Source organism: Triturus cristatus, chromosome 3_2 (genome assembly GCF_964204655.1).
Source record: "Triturus cristatus chromosome 3_2, aTriCri1.1, whole genome shotgun sequence".
In the NCBI taxonomy this organism is placed as follows: domain Eukaryota; kingdom Metazoa; phylum Chordata; class Amphibia; order Caudata; family Salamandridae; genus Triturus; species Triturus cristatus.
This window is the reverse complement of record NC_140584.1, coordinates 593,773,549-593,794,018: the sequence shown is the minus strand read 5'-3', so window position 1 is coordinate 593,794,018 and position 20,470 is coordinate 593,773,549. Positions and strand designations below refer to the sequence as shown.

General features: G+C 46.4%; 1 protein-coding gene across 11 annotated transcripts in view; it reads right to left on the bottom strand.

Annotated features, from left to right (window-relative positions):
• The window catches only part of PTP4A2 (protein tyrosine phosphatase 4A2), a 216,412-nt gene that overhangs the window by 146,328 nt on the left and 49,614 nt on the right, over window positions 1–20,470 (bottom strand). For 9 of the 11 annotated variants that reach the window (XR_014979958.1, XM_085648463.1, XM_085648461.1 and 6 more), the window contains exon 2: window positions 19,441–20,064. The exons of the other annotated variants lie outside the window; for them this stretch is intronic. Coding sequence is in view for 8 of the 9 variants with exons in the window: in XM_085648463.1 (XP_085504589.1) it covers window positions 19,441–19,536 (96 nt within the window). In the remaining variant the exon portion in view is untranslated. The remainder of the gene's footprint in view (window positions 1–19,440; window positions 20,065–20,470) is intronic. 11 annotated transcript variants of the gene reach the window in all.

Genomic DNA, 20,470 nt, shown 5'->3' with positions numbered 1-20,470 from the left:
GAAGAGTGCTCCAGACTCCTCCGTCATCCGCCTCAAATCCAGCGCTCATTGGCACCCATCCGGACCTCCTACCTGACCGCTGTGGTTCCCAGACTGGTGGTGCCCCTCGTCAGGCGTTGTCTTGTGGATTTGCGGCTCCAGTGGCTTCCTCTGGCCGGGGGCCTGTTGCGGCCTGCTGTCCCTGCAAGCGCGGCCCCCAATCATCGGGGCCGCGGCACTGGGTGATAGGCGGTGTTGAAGGGGGTCAGACGGCTGCCGGATCTGCGGAGGCTGTGCGGTGCCTGTGGCTCCTGCCCTGTGGGCAGTCTGTCATTGAGAGCGTGTCCTGCCCTGTAAAGCGTGGTGTACCCCAGCCTAGGCTCGGCAAGCATATCAGCTGGCACCAGGGTGGCAGAAGTGAGGACGGCCTGCGGGACGCGTGGCCGTGCGGTAGCTCCGTAAGGTGAGCGGGGGGGGGGGTTTGGCTGTCGGTCGGGCAGCGGCGAGGTTGCAGATCACCAGCACCCCCCCCCCGCCACCCATGCACATCCTCGTGGCATCTTGGGGTTTGCGGCCTGTCGCAGCCTATAAGTCCGCTCATGCCCGGCCCTAGTCAGCGAGGCTCCGGTGTTGACTGTTGGCACTGAGGGGACGTGGCTGGATGCTGCTCCTGAGGGATCCACACGGCGCCTGCAGCTCCCGGCCCGGGAGGGGCCTGCCATCCGGAACTGAGACTGGCCTGGTGGCGCTGCGGTACCTCTGGTGGGACACTGGCTGAGTGGAGGAGGCAGTTGAGGTGTTAGAGGCCCCCGGGCGGTGCAGATGACTTGTACGGTGAGTGGGGACCGGCTGTCAGTCGAGCAGCAGCTTGGGGGTTGGATCGCCCACCCCCCACTCCTCTTCCATCTCTGCGCTGTACGGGGCCCTCACCCTCTATGCTCTGTGCGGAAGCTGATCGATAGACCTGAACTAAGTGGCGGTGCCTAGTGGCATTGGGTCGGGCCCCCCCTCCTGGGCGATGCGTTAGCACTGTCCGGAGGTGGTGTTCCCCGCTCCTGGCGGTTGAGGCGGGAACCATCTGCGGTGTCCGCCCCCCCTCCTTTTCTTCTCCGCCTGTTGTGGACCTGTGTGAGGTCCTCTTCTCCTAGCTGTGGAGCGCTTGGTTCCCTGCGGTCTGGCTGGTGGAGTAGTTGGGGCCTGGGCCCATCCACGAGCAGGATCGGCCATCTCCTCGGGTGGCGGAGGGTGCTCTCTGCACACTGGTCCCGGAGGGAGCGTTCTTCCAATACTTGGCCACTTGAGTGAAAACCGGTGGAGCGCGCCGTGGGCCCCCCTTGCCTAAGCCTTTGCAGATCTGTGGCCCCCACGCCGGCCTTCCGTCCTACCGGGTTCCCCACGACCTCGGTGACACTGCACGCTCCCCCAACCATGGAGAGGGACAGGGTTCCCAAGCCTACACCGGCCCCTACACAGACTAAAATGGACAGGTTTACCAACTCCGAGCAGGAGCTGCCCGGGGGACCGGCAGGGGGACCACCCCCCCTCCAGACAAAGACCTTGACACCATCCTTCAGGCTATCAGGGCCTCACAGGCGTCTGTGGAGGGGAAAGTTGGAGAAATTAAAATAGACGTGTCCCTCCTCCAGCAGGACCTTCGCAGTGCCACCGCACGGCTGTCGGAGGCAGAGTCCCACATATCCACAGCAGAGGATAATATTGCACAACTCAAGGAGCAAGTGGCCGACCTTCGCACTCATACCAAGGAGCTCCACAGGCAGGCTGAGGACGTGGAAAACCGGGCACGTCGCAACAATCTCCGCTTGGTGGGGTTTCCCAAGGGGGCGGAGGCGGGTCAAGCCGCCACCTTTGTTGAAGACTGGTTCAAGGCGTGGATGCCTGGAGGGGCCCTCTCGACATGGTTTGTAGGAGAAAGGGCACACAGGTCCCTGGCACCCAAGCCTCTTCCTAGTGCCGCACCCCGCCCTATTATCCTCAAAGTTCAAGGACCGAGACGCCATCTTGCGGGAGGCTCGGGCGCCTGGGCCCCTCAAGTTTCAAAATCACGCCATCATGAAATTCCCGGACTACACCAGGGAGGTCCAGGACCTCCGGCGCTCTTACACGGACATCAAGAAACCGTTGCGCACCCTGGGACTACAATATCAACTTCAGTTCCAGTCACGCCTTCGAGTCATTTCCCAAGGCACGACACACTTGTTTTACTCACCCCAGGCGGCTTGGACATGGCTGACGGAGGAACGCCCTCTCCGCCAACAACGTGCCTCCTCCCCGGGAGTCGCGGACCGAGGGACAGAGATCGCCGGCGGTCGCGCAGGGGGCGCCAATCACGAACATCCGTACTCAGGTCCCTGAGTGCGGCAGCTTCGGATCCTAGGGACTCCTCCAGCCGGTCGGGCTCTCCGCCTTGCAACAGGCATCGCTCCTCCGAGACCTCAACGGGCAGGTCTCTACCGATGGCCCAGGCAGACTCTGAGCTTTCCCGTACACCTACTCTTTAATGGCAACGCAGTTCGAATTTAACGTATGTCCACCATGAGGGGGGTAGCAGTCGTTAGACCCTTGGTATGTCCTTTTGATTATTTACAATGTCAAAGCCAATGTACTGATTATCCGTTCTTTTGGAGGGGTCCTCCACGCAACCAATACAAACGTTTTAGTTTGGTCTAGTTCCAAGGAGTCGACAGATGCTTCCGTTCCCGAAGTATAGGGTGTGGGGGAAGGGGGTTTCTTTGTTGTTGTGGGGAGCCAGGCTTGTGCGCTCCCATTGTTTAGTGCTGTTTTATGTTGTTTTGCTGCCCCACCGCTCACTCGACATTTGGACTCTGTTACACGAGTCCACTATACACAGTCCTTCCCACCAGTGCGCTTTCACATTTGCCCCCTTGCCCCGCATTTGCCACTGGCTTTCCGAGGCCCAAAGAGCCGTTATAACGATCTCCAGCCCCCATGAGTGATATACCATCTCCGAAAGCAGTCCTCCATATTTTATCATGGAATGTAAATGGCCTCAGACCGCCACCCGCGAACGGCCATATTGCGCTACGCACAACGCCTCAACATAGATGAGCTTCTGCTTCAAGAGACGCACCTGATGGGTAACCACTGCCCCTTTCTAGTGCGTTATGGCTATGACAGGGTTTGGCACTTGGGCTTCGCCCGAGGTTCTCGTGGCGTGGCCATAATATTTAAGCGCACCCTTCCCTTTGCGTTGACACAAGTTATTCATGACCCACAAGGCACGTTCGTGATTATTTGCGGTACTCACGGGGGCACCCCCCTTAACCTTGTATCCATGTACTCACACCCCCCCCCCTCGATGCTCGCCACGACTGAAACAATCCACCACTCTGCTGCCCACCCTCACCCTGGGACCCACCGTCATTGGGGGCGACTTTAATGTGGTCTCCTCCCCGCTTGTTGATTAAACGGGGACCCCGTCCACTTCCAGGCTGGCGCAGACGAAACAATTAACAAACTGGGGTGAAACCCTTGGCCTTTGCGATGCATGGCGAATCTGGCATCCACGCGCTAGACAATTCACGCACACCTCCGCTGAGCATCACACGCAAGCGCGCATAGACTCAATCTTTATCCTGTCTACGGACTGCTCCATAATCCAAGATGTCCGTATACTTCCAAGAGGTATCTCGGACCACTCCCCACTGCTCCTTAGTACAGGGACTCCTCCCCCCCACTCCTGCCCCATGTGGCGGTTGAATGCCTGGTTTCTTCAAGACAAGGAACTCCAAAAGGCGGTGTGAGTGGAGCTGAAGCATTACTTCGCAACTAATGCGGTTTCGGTTCCCTCCCCGGGTACCCTGTGGGAGGCAGGCAAGGCCACTATTTGGGGCTTCGCCAAGGGTCATGTCCAATGGCGGCGGCGGGCCCAACTTTTGCAGATCACCTCACTAGAGGCACAGGCCCTACGCCTAGAGTGCTCCCCCTCCATAGATGGCGATGCAGCTCTGGAATGGCGCCTCACGAGTATTCGTAACGAAATCAAGAAACTCTTGCTGGAAGCAGCCAAGCTCCTGTGGAGATCTTCCGTGGCCAGAGTTTATGGTTGGGGTGACAAAAACGGCACGATCCTACATAGGCTTGCCACATACCCCAGAGCAAACCGCATTATTCCAGAGATACTGGATCAAAGAGGGGAAGGGGGGGGGGGGGGGGAGGGTTAGAGTCGATGCAGCAGTCCCCGGTGGCTATGGCCGGGGCATTCGCCGCCTTCTATCGCCGACTCTATGCCAAATGGATCCAGACACTGACGCTCCATGAGCTGCTGGGCGAGACAGGTGCCCTCCTCCCTCAGCTAGACTAATGCCCAAGCTGACCTTGACCGCCCTATCTCGCACAACGAGATTAGCAAAGCTATCACGCCCACCTCGTCGGGTAAGACTCCTGGACCAGACAGTCTCCCCCAGGAATACTATGCAACTTACTGTGAGGCCCTTTTGCCCCGCCTCACTGACCTGTATGTCGAGGCCCTGGAGAGAGGTTTCCTCCCGCCCGAAACAGATATGGCCACTATCGTTGTCCTTCCAAAGTCACAACCCCCATCTCCCCACTGTGCTGACTATCATCCCATCTCCCTTATTAACACGGACGTTAAATTGTACGCTGCGATTCTCGCCCAACGGCTGAAGCCCTACCTTACCACGTTGGTCCATCCGGACCAGTGTGGTTTCATGCCCCAGCGAGGCACCAGACATTGCCTCCGATGGCTGCATCTGGCCCTGGCTCACCGCCAAGTGCTTTTCCCTTATTTGGCACTCCTCATTGATTTTGAGAAGGCGTTCGATTCCGTGGACTGGACGTACTTGGACGATGTGTTGGTGGCGATGGGTTTTGGCCCGCGCTTCCGTCAGCTGGTGGGGGTACTGTATACCCGATCCCAGGCACGTGTCCTGGTCAATGGGGTTCTTTCTGACGCCTTCCCTATTCATAGGGGGGGAACAAAACAGGGATGCCCCCTCTCACCCCTTCTCTTCGCCCTGGCGATGGAACCCCTAGCAGCCCTGATTCGGTCCGAGAGTCTCGTTCGGGGTGGGAATGGCCCAACTCTGAAGTGGACAAGATCGCTCTTTATGCGGATGATGTCTTGCTTTTCTTAAACGACCCAGCTCATTCGGGTCCTTGTTGTCTCCGGATCCTGTATTCATTTGGACAAACCTCTGGCCTCCACATGAATGCTAATAAGTCGATCCTGGTCCCGCTCCATCCCTCCAGAGAATGTTTCGACTGGCAGTCTAGGATACCGCTTCGGCGTCAGTCCTCTAAATTTCTCGGGATAGGGGTCACGCTCCTCCCGGAATTGGGATGGTCCCTCAATAATCACCCCGCTTGTGAAGAAGGCTAGGGCGGATCTCCACAGATGGCGGACATTGCCGTTGAACCCCTTGGGGAGGGTCGCCTTGTTTAAAATGCAGATTCTTCCTAGATTTTTCTACGTCCTCCAGAATACCCCCTTCTGCTTTCCACAGGTGTGGTTTCGGGAGATTGACACTATGGCTACTCAATTCCTATGGGGGGGGGCGGATGGAGTTACGTACCTGTCAGATTCCAACATTCGACGGGTGCATGGGGATGACACATCTATACCTCTACTGCCTGGCAACTAGTCTACGGAGTATTCATGACTGGTTCAATGGGGGGGGGGGAGGGTCAGACCCAGCCTATAGGCTTGAACTAAGTAAACTCGGCCTGCCCCAAATCCAATCCTTAATGAATGGAGAATCCCTCCCGTCCACCCTGCCGGACGTCACACGTTCCGTGCTTTTGGCCTGGCGGGCTGCTTTACGACATACCAAGTGGACGCGCAAACTCACTCAGCATACGCCTCTATGGCACGGTGCGTGGCTCCAGGAGGTCAGTGGGCTACGGGGGTTCCGACAGTGGGATCTTATTGGGATCTCTCAGCTTGGCGATGTGTGGGCGAGCGGCCTCTCCCCATCCACCTCATGCACAAGATGCGGTCAAGGGCCGGCCGACTTCTTCCACATGGTATGGGCATGCCCCCGACTGGTGCAGTTCTGGGGAGAGATTGAAACTGAGCTGTATGAGGTCCTGGTGTGGGAGGTTCCCCACGATCCACATCACTTCCTCTTAGGGATTACAGATGGACTTGATGGGTCCAGGAATGAGAAGTTATTCTATAAAAGCCATGGTCGTGGCAAAACGGGATATAGCCGCCTCCTGGAAACGTCCTACACCACCAAGTTCTGAGGGATGGAGGCGGGGTGGATTGGTGTGCGGCACAAGAGAAACCTATGTACGAGGCATGGGGGTGTCCTAAGAAATACCGGAGGGTGTGGGGCAAATGGCTGGGTGCCGTGGAGTAGCTTGTTCCTTCTACACAATGTACTGTACTCACTGCAGGAGGGTGGGGTCCGATTGCAATGTCTGTGTTCCTCCAACTGTAATGCGTCAATATTGGCATTATGCAATATCGAGTCAATGGTGTTTACATTCTGTTAAATAATAAAAATGTGTTTATCAAAAAGAAATCGTCAAATAATAGGCAAAACCGCATAGGTGAGGGGGTTGGTGCTGCTTTTTGATGCAAGGCTGTGTCAGCAGTCAATGCTATCCCAGTACGGGTGTCCTATAGCTGTCCAGGTGCCACTGAATGGCACAGCAGCTGAGCTCTTGGAAGCAGATAACATTTGGGAAGCCTTGTTAGCTAGGTTGTTTTAACCATGAACATGGAACAGTCGCTGTGACTGTACTGCTGTAAAGAAACTAGAGAAAGCTGACATTGTGCAGTTTATGCTTTTTTGGTAATGAGCACCCATATGGTCAACTTCAGTTCAAAGGTAAGTAGTTTCGCAATAAAAGCTGTCAACGTCAGTCTTAAACACAGGTTGGCATATAAAAGTATACATCAAAATGACCTAGATTGCCTGTCAAGTCTGTAGCTGAGGAAAGATTTAATTGTGCAATATCATCCTGTACTTCATGTTAGCAACACTTTTTTTTCTGCTTTCCTAAAAAGTCCAAGATAGGCTAGATGTCCTTCCTTGTGTGTTTATTTCATACTAGAAAGTAGCAGGCGGAAGTGATATTTGATTGGAGCTTTGAAAGTCACTGCTTTCTTCTGCACCAGAATGCTTATGCTTGCAGCAGCAAATCCAAAACAAGACAAAACTGAAACGGATTCTTTGAAATCTATTCTACACAAGATCTAACTACACATTTGTCATTTGTATTTATGTACCATATCAAATTGCTGAAAAGAGTCCTACTCACCAGTGATGGACATGTAGGCAGTGTGACAGTCACTGTCTGGCAGAACATATCACCTGGGGCAAATCATTTGCTGCAGATTTAAAATGTCATGGTCCACATGTGGTGCATAAAAAAAAGTAGTGGCTGAGAAAGTAAGGTGCTGGTTCATTTGCTGACAGAACAGTCGAGAAACAGCCAGGAAGACTCTCATTGTAAAGTTAATGGCAAAAGCTCAATCAAGCTAAATGTGTAGTGTCTTACAGTATCAATGAGCTTCCTTCATAACTTCTTGAAAGTGTTGTTTATACAGTAAATCAGTCACTTTAACCATGAAATATCATAGTGTGCAGAATAGCTGAATGGTAGCTGATGTTTGGCATTCTTTTCCATCGAAAACAACCCTTCTCTTTCTGAAGGCGATTAGAAATTGGAGCAAAAAGCATACATTTGCTGAAGCTACTATGAAGGAATTTCAGGTGTTCTTTTCTTAAGGAATTTAGGACTGAATTATCCTACTCTCTAAAGGTCTCTTCATCTGGACCTGGGGGGAGGTGGGTCAGGGGGTTAGATTCCAGGATCCCAAAGGTGATGCTCTGCCCTTGGACAATCCTACCCAAGTATTTAGTAGGAGTACTTTGAAGGACTCGGAGCACTTCAGGATCATAGCAACATATTCCCTTATCGCAGCAGCTTATGATTCAAGCTACAGATCAGGATTACATGCAGACCCTGGAGTGGCATTTGTTGGTCGTTCGGCACTATGGAATCATCCTCTTCAGTAGGAAGCCTTAAGAGGTTTGTGAGATAGATAGGGTCCTAATTCTCTCCCAGAGCATTTTTAGCATTGGATAAGCATTTCTACAACAACAAAAAAAAGAACATTAATGGTGATAGTGAAGTATGCAAAATTGTATAACCACTCACCAATGTAAAGAATAAAAAGTTGAAAAAACTAGCAGTCTTCTTTTAGATGCGGCCTAAATTTAATTAACGATGAATTAAAAAATTGTATACTTGTAGAGCGCAGTGCCGCTAAGCAGCAATAAATCTGGCTGCATAAAGGGGGAGGAGATGGGGGAGGGGGTCTTTTTCTTTGTAAAGTGCTGACCTCCGCCTGGAGGAAGACCCGCTGGTACTATCAGTAGTGGTCAGAAATAAAGGTGGAAATGTGCTCGTGCTATTGTGAAATTATTAAAATCCCTATGTCACTTATAACCTCAATGATTTATTGGGGAGGCAGTGAAATCGGAGGTTAAAAAGGGGTGTCGTGCGTTTCTTAGAACGAGTTACTGACCACTACTGATAGTACCAGCGGGTCTTCCTCCAGGCGGAGGTCAGCACTTTACAAAGAAAAAAGACCCAATGATGACGCTGAAACAGTACACAAAAGGCGGAGAATGAAAATATACCGCCATTAACCTGTGTACATGTATGAGGATTTTTTATGACGGACACTACCGAAAGACCCTGGTAACACAGGACAAGTGGTCCATTCTCTCTCTCCCCCCCTTCCTGGAAGCCCAACATGATTTCTATTACAACTTATGGAGGCTCCCAGTGATTAGTTAAATGACAGGACCGCAGTGACTACCGATCATTGGGAACTTGGGCCTGATCAGGTCTGTTAATTTGGGCGCCCGTGAACGGTCGTCTCTCATATACCTTATTGTCCTGATGAAGACACGCAAGCGGAGGTTTTTAAGTTTCCCTCTACGCCCCAAGATGGGTCGAAACGTCGACATCCCCCATCTCAGAGCATTACGTCCTATTGGTCTTTCCAGTATTCTGATGATGCATTCTGAATTTTCCAGCATCATTCTGTGAAATAAATAAGGAAGAATAGATCAACTACTGTCTAGACAGGCCCACACAATGGTTTTCCATTTTTCAGCAAGTGTCCATTGTATAAAATGATACTATGTTTTCCAACTTTTTCTCTTTGATTTTTTCCTTCTCTTACTCAATTCAAATAAGAGTACTTTCTCTTTACACTCTTTTCTAGAGCAACCGCATTTTGATACATTTTTTAAAGTCCTATTGACTCTGCTCAAAAGAGAATATAAAAAGATTTTGTCGACAGAATACAGCTATTGTGTCTTTTTTTGGTGAGACTTGAGGAAAGTTTGGTTCTTTACGGTGTAAACAATTACTGTACCCATGGTCCTTTGATATATTTTAGGTTACCCAATTTGTCTATAATGGCAGAACAAGTCCATAGCACAGAAGAAACAAGTCCCATACCAATAAAAGTAGCTCTCCAACATTGCTATCTTTCACAGATTCACATGCTCGAGTTAGCCACAGTCATGCTGGGAATAAACGTTAAAAAGGCCTTAGGCTTAAGAATGGTGGTTTAGTAGCGCATTCACATCATTGAAAAGCATACACACTTTAGCTAAATCAGCTAAAAACGCCAGCACTAACTCTCTAGACTCCAACACTTCTAAGATTTTCATACCATATTAATGGAAGGGAAAACCAGTGAGCCTCTGACTGAGGAGGAAGGTGGATCGCATGTGAATCTATAAAAGGCGCCAAAGCTGGAGAAGGAAAATGCTACTCAGTAAACAGCTGTTTGTGGCAAATAGTGCTGTAGATTCACATGCCGTGCATGCTCCTACCATCTAGTTTTGGGAACGGACACAAGCAATTTTGTTTTGATCATCTAGGCTTGCAATTAACCTATTCATTTGGAAGATGTCAATGCAAGAAGCATGGCAGTTTTCCAGTAAAGAAACTTTAAAACTCCTCTCTGTGAATAGGCTCAAACGACGTAGCCATACAACTGGTCAGGACTGTTTAGTTCAAGAAACAGAATGACTCGCTGGCGGAAAAGCACAGAAAAACTGCTTGGACTACTCGCTGCAAGAAGCATGACAGTTCTTGAGGAGTATAGATCTCGAAATGACAACCAAATGCTCTTTTAATGAACGGGGATAAGAGATCAGATTTAGACAGCTGGGTGGGATCTGACAAGGCTATACTTACAGTAGATGTAGGGCCTTGGTCCTATACAAGATACAGAATTGTTTTCACTGAGCCTTAAATGTCTTGTAACAAAAGAGTGTAAGTGCCTGCTCCATGTAATCCCTGCATTCTTACGGAAGATCAAGGCAATAAATTGAAACTAATCAAAAGTCAGACTGTGCAGTTCAAGACTCGTAGCTGATGGTTACATAGCTACCTGTTCCATCTGGGCAGGAGTTCTGCTTTTGAGAGAGAATGGTTGAGCACTCTCCAGCTGTAGCAGATGAGCACCAATTTAGCCTAGGCCATGCAGGTGCGATCAAATCAGTTTTTTTGCTTTTGGATGACTCGAAGGACGGAAGTTAAAGGAACAAAGGAGTACACAAACTTGATTCCCTTGAGCTTCTTGCTGATAATGCCAACTGGAAAAGAGATGGTTACTTCCTGCTTTCCCAAGTAGAGAATAGATCAAGCTGCGGCTGAAACCATCTGCGAAAGAGCTGCTGAACTAGATCATTGTGAAGTTCTCACTTGTGTCATTCTGCGAGAGTTCGTCTGGGTGCGGGTAGGGGGGAACTCTGCCTAATTGTTGTAAAGACCCAGTAAATTCTTGGTACACACCAGGGAAGCAGAGTTTCTACTGATAGAACGCGTGACCTTGTTCCATCCTGTTTGGTAATGCAATACATTGATGTTCAGTTGTCGGTCTCAACAGGTAAGTGGCATTTTGTGTGGATGAACAGCTTGTAGGTCCAACTAGATGGCACAGAGCTGCAAGACACGGAAATGAAGACCCTTTTCTGTTTCAGATTGCTTGCCTTTAACCATCATGTCATGAATGCGGGGTGCTCATCCATCCATCCATTGACGCATCTGTTGTCATTATCATTGGATGTTGTGCATGTTGGAATGGTCCTTATAAGGTTTCTGTTGGATTCTCCACCAAAACAATGCCCATTTCAGCAGTCAGTAAGAGTTACTTCATGGACTGCATTTGAAGCCTGTAATGAGGGCTAGGAGGAATGCGTTACGACATTAGACCTAGCAGATATCTGTATTGCCTGACAAACTGAATTGTTACTGAACACTAGTGTGGCCTTAGCCATCGAATTTTAATGCTTATTCTGGATGTGGGTATGATTCTCTGAGCGATGTTGAAGTAAGGTCATAAGAAAGTGAAGGTAAAGCTTGGTGATAGAAGGGAGTTGCCCTCCTTCAGAGTGAGCCCCAATCGATGGATGAGAGCGAGCCACAGGAGTTGAGTTGTCAGTTTCCTTCACTCTGGAATATTTTTGTAGCCAGTCCAAGTATGAAAACACCTGGCAGTCATGTGCGGTCACAAATGCTATACACTTGGCGAAGATTCATTGGACTGGCATGAGCTTGACAAGAAGGGCTTTGAAACTCAGATACTGCATACGATTTTGATGAATGGGAAGATCGAAGAATGTGTCTTGAAGTCTAGAAATACCCATTCCTGAAGCACTAAAAAGACCATTGTGAAGGACTGCGGTTCCCTGAACTTGCTGAGATACCCGAGGACTAGGATGTGTCTGTATCTTCCCGTCATCTTGACTAAGAATAACCTGAAGTAAAACTCCAGATTGCATCGATTCTATTGTACTTCCTCAGTAAGAGCACAGATTTTGTGTTTTAGCTTTTTTAAATTATGACAATGTTCTGACCAGTGGGTGACTGCGGTTTTTGGAGAAATTCTAGCATATGGCCACAGCAGGCAGTTTCAAGTACCCACAGTTCACAAAATCTAGAGGACGTTCGTAATTGCAGTGCTTTAACACAGTACTAGGTCAGTTTCCATTTTTATGCTTTGAAGAGTCTTCTCCACATGCTTGCTTAATGATATCTGGTCGCCAAAAGGCGCAGCATGGACTTTTCCTTGTACCTCTGCTTGATGAAAGGCTGTGCTCTTTAGCTGCCATTCTTTTCTCCAAGGAAAGGCTGCTGCTGCTAAATAGATAAAGACCACATTAAAGGCATGCATAGCTGCAGCGATCACAGCAGCTTCTTAGTTGGTTCCCTCTCGCATGATCTACTTTGCTGCCTCATTGTACGGATTCCAGAATGACTCTACATTAGTCTATGGTATATCAGCCTAGAGTGGCCAGAACATTTGACACTTAATTCAGACCCCCCAGGATTTTGCGATATGCAAAAAAAATCGCGAAATAGGCAGTTTTGTAAAAAGACTGCTTTTTTTCAAAACTGCCCGCGAAATTAGGAGATTCTAATCAGGAAATAATCTAGCTAGCCCGAGGAGGGGGCAGAGTTCTCCAGCTGTCAACTGTTCCAGGTCAGGCATATGTGACTCATCCAGTTGTGGTTTTCTTTCCATTCTGTCACTTGTAGTGCCACATTTATTCTGTGGATAACAGAACTACAGGTATCAGAATACATTAATAAAGACAGGACTGGACGAGCTGGCACTCGTCACCTCGCGCTGCGTGGCTGCAGAGTGGGACTGTTACCCGCATTAAGCAATAGTAACAATTCTCTGTCTGACAGGAAATGCTGGATGCTCAGTATTTGTTGAACAGGGGAGGAAGTGTTTGTCGGCTAGTGGAAAACATTTCTACTGAAAATCCTAGGACAGGCAGACAAACTGATGTTACCATAACATCGCTATTCCTAAAAAAAAAGTTCAACCCTTCACAATTTATGGACCTGGAAATAAAACATCAGAATAAACGCTGCTGTATTATGCCTGAATGTTGTCATCATATGCGAGCGCACTACCATTATTGATAAGAGTGTTTTGGAAATAATAACGTGATGCATTTTTATTGGGATGTCAATCAAATACTCATCTGTGTTGCTAATACAGTGCATTGTGGCAGTCACAGATGCTCAAGCACACACGATGCGGAGGATGCTGCGGCTGGTGTATGCTACATATTACGTTACATTACTGCCGTGATGCCTCATTGTCTCGTTAAGTAATGAACCACTCCCAGGGGAGTTTACAAATTGCCTTTGTCTTTCAACCAGCACTACCATGTCAATTTTCACATCGAATAGATAAAGCTCCGCTTCCATGCAGGAGGGTGCATTCCCAAATGATACGAATCTCCACAGCCACAACTGTGTACACGCTCCTATAATACCCACACTTTCCGTTCCAATTTAGATAATTGCTAGTGTGCAAAACACCAATAAAATTATAGTTTCCACACCGTAATGCAGGCAGCATTGCCATAAAGTTCACATAATGCCCCAGTATGTTATAGAACAAAAACAGAGCAGTGCCAATATTCATGTTGCAAAGTTTACTAAACACCAAAGCCAGAACACTTGTACACTAGCCCAATATATAAAACACCACAATCAGTCAGAATCCGTAATTCCCAAGGATGTTGAACACCGTGAACATTATTTCACATTATGTAGAGCACCGTAACCATACCATTGTTCACATTGCCTAAATGAATACAACATAAGCATTTCATGTTCCACGATGCCCCAAGTAAGTGAATAACTATCTTCTCCTCACAACTTATTGGGGTTACTTTTTTGGCAACATCTGGGCTGCTGATGGTCGCCATTACTGCTAAATATAGGCCACACGCCCATGCCAAGCAGCAGATAAAGAAGCAAATGTTGCTCAATTCTAGACGATCTTGACTTTACCCTCATCCCAAATGTTAACTTTATCCTTTAAACATGGCAAAATTGACAACAACCCAACTAGCACATTTAATTTACTTGTAAGTCCCTAGTAAAGTGGTACTACATATACACGGGCCAGTAAATTAAATGCTTCTAGTGGGCTTGCAGCACGTTGAAAGCTACTAGTGGGCCTGCAACACATTGTGCCACGCGCAAAAGTAGCCCTTTTAAACATGTCTCGGGCCTACCATTGTAGCCTGTGTGTGCGGTTTTAAACTGCCATTTCGACCTGGCAAATGACACCTTTTGCCAGACCTAAGGTTCGGTTTTTAATGCGTGTAAGTTGCAGATCCTTCAGGATTTCGTGGTTTGCAAAAACAAATTGCAAAATCTGCAGTTTTGTAGAAAAGTTTTTTGTTTTTATTATTTTTTTTTTTTTTTTTTTTTTTTTAATCAAAAGTGCCTGTGAAGTTCCTTTATTGGTCCAGTGTTGACCACTAAGCCAAATCCAAGGAGTGGGTCAGCACGCAGGCAAGGTGTTTGTTTACTCACGTGCTGTATTACATGCCCCTGCCTGGAGGTGCCCGGTGAACACTGCTGCTGCTCGAAACTTGGACACCAAAGAGCAAGTAGGTTTTGTCCCGCCCTGACCACCATACACAGGCTTAAAATGGATGGTGTGATTACAGGAGCACTATTTATAAATAATTTGGGCCCGCCGCCCATGGGCATGCAGTGAGACCCGCAGGTGGCAAGATTTGTTTTTATAAATTAAAGAATTTGGGCATTCTGCCCACGGGCATGCAGCGAGACCCACTTGTGCACTATTTCTTAAAAAAAGAAAAAATTCTGTCCCGCTTCACGTGGACATTCTTTTGACCAAAGCATCCATCTGCTTTAAAATGGAGCAGATGTAGGTGTGACTGGATTGAGTGTTGTTCATGGGGCTGCCACACCAATGACTGAATCGGAGCTTGGGTGACCTGCGAAATGGGATAGCAAAGATTTGAGAGGATAGTATTTATATTCAAGGCTCTACAGCTAATGCAGAGTCCAGCATTTTTTGTATCCGTTGAAGTCACTAGTGTCAGACAATCAAGAACTGGGATGAACTCTGAATTTCTCCAAATCATAGGGGGGGGGGGGGAAACCTCTTCATGGGAAAGACCAATTTCTTAGCTGCTCTTTTGATCAGAGCGTGAAACTCTAAGCTATCATTTAATTTGGAATGCAATTGAGATGGGGGATTCTTGATCACTATCTGAAATGACTGAATTGCTCGGTCAGTGATCTGAATTTCATGGACGTTATCCACATCCATGAGGAAGTCTCCATTGTAGCACATAATCTGTGTTCAGAGTTTCATCATTACCATTCTGCACTGGATATAGCACCTGTGTTGGTGGAGGTGGTAACTGCTGCTGTGGAAGTGGTTGGCTGACCAAAAGAAAGTATTAGCACAACATTTAACAATTCTAGCAGCACCTTTATGGCAACTTTCACTGTCAGTTATAAAAATAACTCGGAAACTCGGAAACAGTTTGTATCAGCTCCTGTTCAGATGGTTCATGCAAAAGTCTGGCACAGTCTCTTTGATAGTAAGATTCATATATATTGAAATACCTGATCTTTGTAAATGTCCTCATGATACAACTCCTGTTCATAGTCTGGGACATATTGAACTTTCATCTGTTGTAGGCTGTACACAGTTTAAGACAGCTCTTCATCTGAAACAATCTTTTGAATATCATTTTTCCGTATAGTTTCCAAAAGTAGAGGACATTCTAATACTTTCAGAGGGAAGGAATGGTGTACGAAGCACAAAGGGCACGGTCAGCGATAGCTGATTGGAAGTATCGACCACCTTCCCACCAGCTGCAAACAGTGTAAACACTATCAGTATGGCAGGGACACTGGGAGAAGGTGACTGAAGAAAAGGATATCTGTTGATAATGAACTTTCGATAAAGCTGTTGATTTCATGATGAAAGTCAACTAGGAAGGTGAGTCGCAGACCAAGCTAGTCAATGGCAATAGTCTACAAGGTTGCCAACGTCACCGTTATACAAAGGAAAGGAGATATAAAAAGTCGCATCAATTTTTTTTAGCTGCACAATGGTAAGAGGTTCCATCCAGAGAAGTGAGCTGTGTGTTTTTTAAAGCAGAAGATTTCAGAACCCAGTTAAGGAGAACCTCTAGCACATCCAGGAACTTTCTTTTCTGCACCTTTTATACGCAGAAGTCCCCAATGGCTGACTTCATGCATGAGAAGGGGGCATCACAGTTGTGTTCCTAATATTAAAAAAACTTGGCACCTCTGTCTCAGATTTTTAGAAGTTAAAATTACAAATTTCACATTTTTAAGCCTCCAGTTTTGAGTAAAGGCAATAGACACACTTACACGTCAGCAAAGGCGTTTAACTACAGGATGAAAAGGCACTGAAGTCTGAATTTTTCACTTTTTGAGCAGAAGGTGACAAAGGACTGAAATTTTCCCTGGCCCTGTGCGTAGATACGCTAAAGTAACTCACTATGAACCAGAGGCTGAAAGCTGGGCCCTGGGGGTTCTCCATGGGAGGTAAAATAAAATCTCGAATTTTCTACAGTACAAAATTCAAGAATGTCCATCTACGAAAGATGCAATGCCGAAAAAAACACTAAATAATTACTGCAAGAAAACAATAGCCGCCAACTTGCCTGCAACTTTAAAACACAGAATAATTTAGAAAAGTACACCAAAGACAATAACATTGGCTGTTGCGGATGGGCTTATCAATGCACTCCCAGGAGTGGGCAAAATGTATTCTGACATCTCCCGGACAAATTAAATGACTGCAAATTATTCAGAATGAAGTTGCCCGTTTCTACAGATTTTGACATTTCAGTCAGTTTTGATCATCTCGTCACCCTTCATTAGATTCCTGTGGATCAAATTTAAGGCCCTACGTTTAGGGCATTTCAGACCTTTACCAACTCGGGTTACCGTATTTCTTAAACATCTGATTCAGCCTTATGTTGCTGCAAGGACTAGGAGGTCCTACAGTCAAAGACTTGCCATTCGGTTCAGGTTCAGAAGAGCCAGAGAGGGAGGCCTATCCTTTCAATTCCTCGCCTATAAACTGCGGAATGCTTTTCCTCCCTTTGCTTCGTCATTGCTCGCGCGAAAAAGTTTTCAGGTAACAGTAAAAGACCTGGCTATTTAAGTCTCAGAGCAGGCTTTGTTCGGTGGCTCTTTATTAGTGCTCGGAGGCCCTGGTTGGGCATCCGTGTGCTGTATAAATGACAAACGAGAATTCATTACAGACTACTCTAGGCAGCTAAGAGTAGATTTAATTTGCTTGCCATAGCAGACTGTGACATTTGTGAAAAACAAAAACGCGCTAATCAGAAAGACAACTTTTACCACCATGTTTGACAAGAAAAGAGTTGGTTAATTGGCTGGTGAACGTTTCTCAGCAAAGAGTATACTTTGTCAGTTAACGTACAAAGTTACATATTTCCAACAAATGGGTCATGGCATGTCAATTCATTATTTAAGTTTCAAAAATATTAGATACAACAACGGGCAGCAAGCAAACCGATGCAAGCCATAAAAAGGCAAACCCTCGGGTAAATTCAATTAAGACTAAATAGGAATAACATGAAATGACTTGTGTTACTATTTCGGAGTGAGAAGTTGTCTGGATTGTTTGTTGGCAGCACAAGATATCCTTTTAACAGTTCAATTAATACACTGTGCACTAATCTAATTTTGGGACAGAGGCACTCTGTATGGTTCGGAATAAACGGCTGATATGGATGTTTTTGGATTTAAAAAAAAAATATTTTTAAATCTGCTTTTTTTCTCACCGACCTCATCACCACAAACACACAGTGGAGTCCACAATCTGCTATCCCATTGGAGGTAGCCCCTTTCTGCAGAAATTTCCTCTACTAAAACACACTAAGAGCACCCTAAACTAGGCTGTTGCCCCGTCACACCAGGCTAGGGATTAGATTGGCAGTAATGAAAAGGATTTTCATAACGTGGCGCATGCCTTTTTAACCAGCACCCCGCTTTGAAAATTGTTAATCGACCCTCCTCTGTGAAGGTCTATAACTGTGGTATATACCGGTTCTTATGAGTGTGGGGTGTCTTCGATATACGTGTCCACAGGGTCACTGCCATACACTGCATCAGATGGTGGGTGCCATTGTAGGTTCATATTTGGACATGTTCGACCTGACAGCACATCAATCGCCTGGATAAGATTGTTAACAGGGTTCAGGGTCCTTCGAAATTATAACACCTAGTGCTTGAATACAATAAAAATGTTTGAATCTTCACACAAGTGAAATAAGGCACTGGCAATTAGGGCGCCCAATCAACATAGCGCAATCGGACCTTGGTGTGCTGTACGTGGTTTCATAACATATCTGTTTCTTTACTTTAATTTAACTTAATTTAACTTGGTATAAGCTAGTCCATGAGCTAGTCAATGTTCTCGGATGTGAGGGCCTGAATTACTGTCCAGACCTATTGATTTTATTGCTCTGTTTGCGAGGAATTTGTATTCATATATGTCCGTGATGGGTGTGACCCATCTATAGACTTGCCAGTCTCAGGTACTAGCTGTTTGTTATGTACTGGGATTTCATGTGTCATTTATTGTATGTCTTGTCTTTTTCTATTTCTTTTTCAATAAAAATGATCTGAAATAATAAAAAAAATGTTTGAATCTTTTTTTGCTCAAAGTAATAGAGACTCCTGGTTTTCCTCGAGTATCATTTTTTAAATTACCCAATAAAAGGCATGCTTCTTTGAAGATACAGCACTGGCCAGACATTACATTGATGTTATTTACCATACCATGCTAAGTTTTAGTTTCTAATCCCGTCACCTAGCATAGACCATTAAAAGCTAGACCTTTCCCAGCACTGGAGTGTGAAGTGGCCAAAAGGTGGTAACGTAGCCATCTAAGTACAGTGAAATTACAATTCTACTGATGGCCCAGACTTTGCACAGTAACCAGAGACTCACCCAGGATCTCAAGAAAACTCCTCGCACCCAAGAGCTCCTGTTAAGAAATCTCATGAATGTTTCCAAGACAACTGAAAGGCATATTGAATAAGCAAGATAGGACTACCTCATAGTTCCATTTAACACCCAACTGAAAACAAAACCATTGCAGATGACCCTAACCCTGTGACATCGACTCTTGACCGAAAAGAGCAAAACAATCCTGGTGGCGCCTAGATTCACTGAATTTTGGGAGAGACTTAATAAATCATACGTTTTATCCAACATTTTTATACAGTTCCTAGAAAATGCACATATACAATTAACATCTGCATCATGCTAACATAGGCACCAAATGGTAGTAACAACTGTGTTGGAAGTTTGAGGAAGTGAGGCCCTTCTCAAGCACGTAATAAAATGTATTTCGCATAGACATGCAATAGTACAACCAGTCCTCCCCAGATGTTTCAAACAGAAAACAACAGCCCAGTGTCTGGTTGCACATTAATGATTCTTTGCTACATATTAACTGGGTACACTCCAAAAATGTAAAACTCATTTAAAAAAGAAAAATACAGAATGTTGCCATTTACTATATTATGCTCACATAAGTTTATTAATTACCTCTGTGAACTTGTTGAGAGTTGCATTTGTTGGGTTGTGGGTTATCAGGAAGCGCATACCATCATAGGTGATCTCCACTGGTGCTGGACGGTTCATGATGACAAATGTAAAAAAAGTAGACGGGAGGGAAAAACAATGCCCCTGGAAAAAGTTGTGGCAGAAAACATTCAAAAATTCTTTCGATGGACAACTTCTTTATTCTTTGAAAGATGAGGGTTCAGTAACTTCTCCGGCCTTTGGAAGCAGGTATTAGCATAGCTCCAAACGAGATATCCACTGTACTCCAAGCTGGGCAGCAGCATGTACTGCAGGTAGGCACTGGTCAGGCAAAATACAAATCGGGATGATCTCTTTACGATGTTCTTGATCTTTATATTTGCCACACTGTTTTAAGATAACCATACAACTCAATGCCCTCCAAAATATAACAAAAATAAATAAGTTGTCCCGAACAATTTGCTGCTGGTTAAGATGTTCTGGGAGTCTTCAAGGCAAAGAGTATGTATGTGCCACGTTCAATCCACAAGCTTATTTTCCAGCACAAGCGCAGTGCTGCGCTTGGCAGAAATCTGCCCTAACACCCACTATCGCCATAAATGTGAGACGTATGTTCCAAAAGGAATCCTAAGGGGGGCAAAAAACAAAACAAAAAAAGAAAACGTCAGAATAAGCGAATATTAGACATTATAGTCATGATGTATAACCAGCCTAGTTTGACTAGACTAGTAACTCACCAAGGCAGCTGTCACTAACAGGCAAGAAAAAAAAGGTAAAAAACAATTATACGTGCTGCTTCCATTTCTTGGCTACTAAACATACACCCATTCTTACCCACATGCTATGTAGTTTTCTCCATACACACCAAAGAGTTGGCTACCAACCCAACGGTAACGTATTCTCTCAGAACACTTGTACAACTCGTCAAACAAGTCATGAGCCACTGGGTAACTTAACTTTCTAAAGTCAGCAACTACACCATCATATGTGCTCATATGCCTTACATGCCCGCTCATCTGCATGAGTACACTAC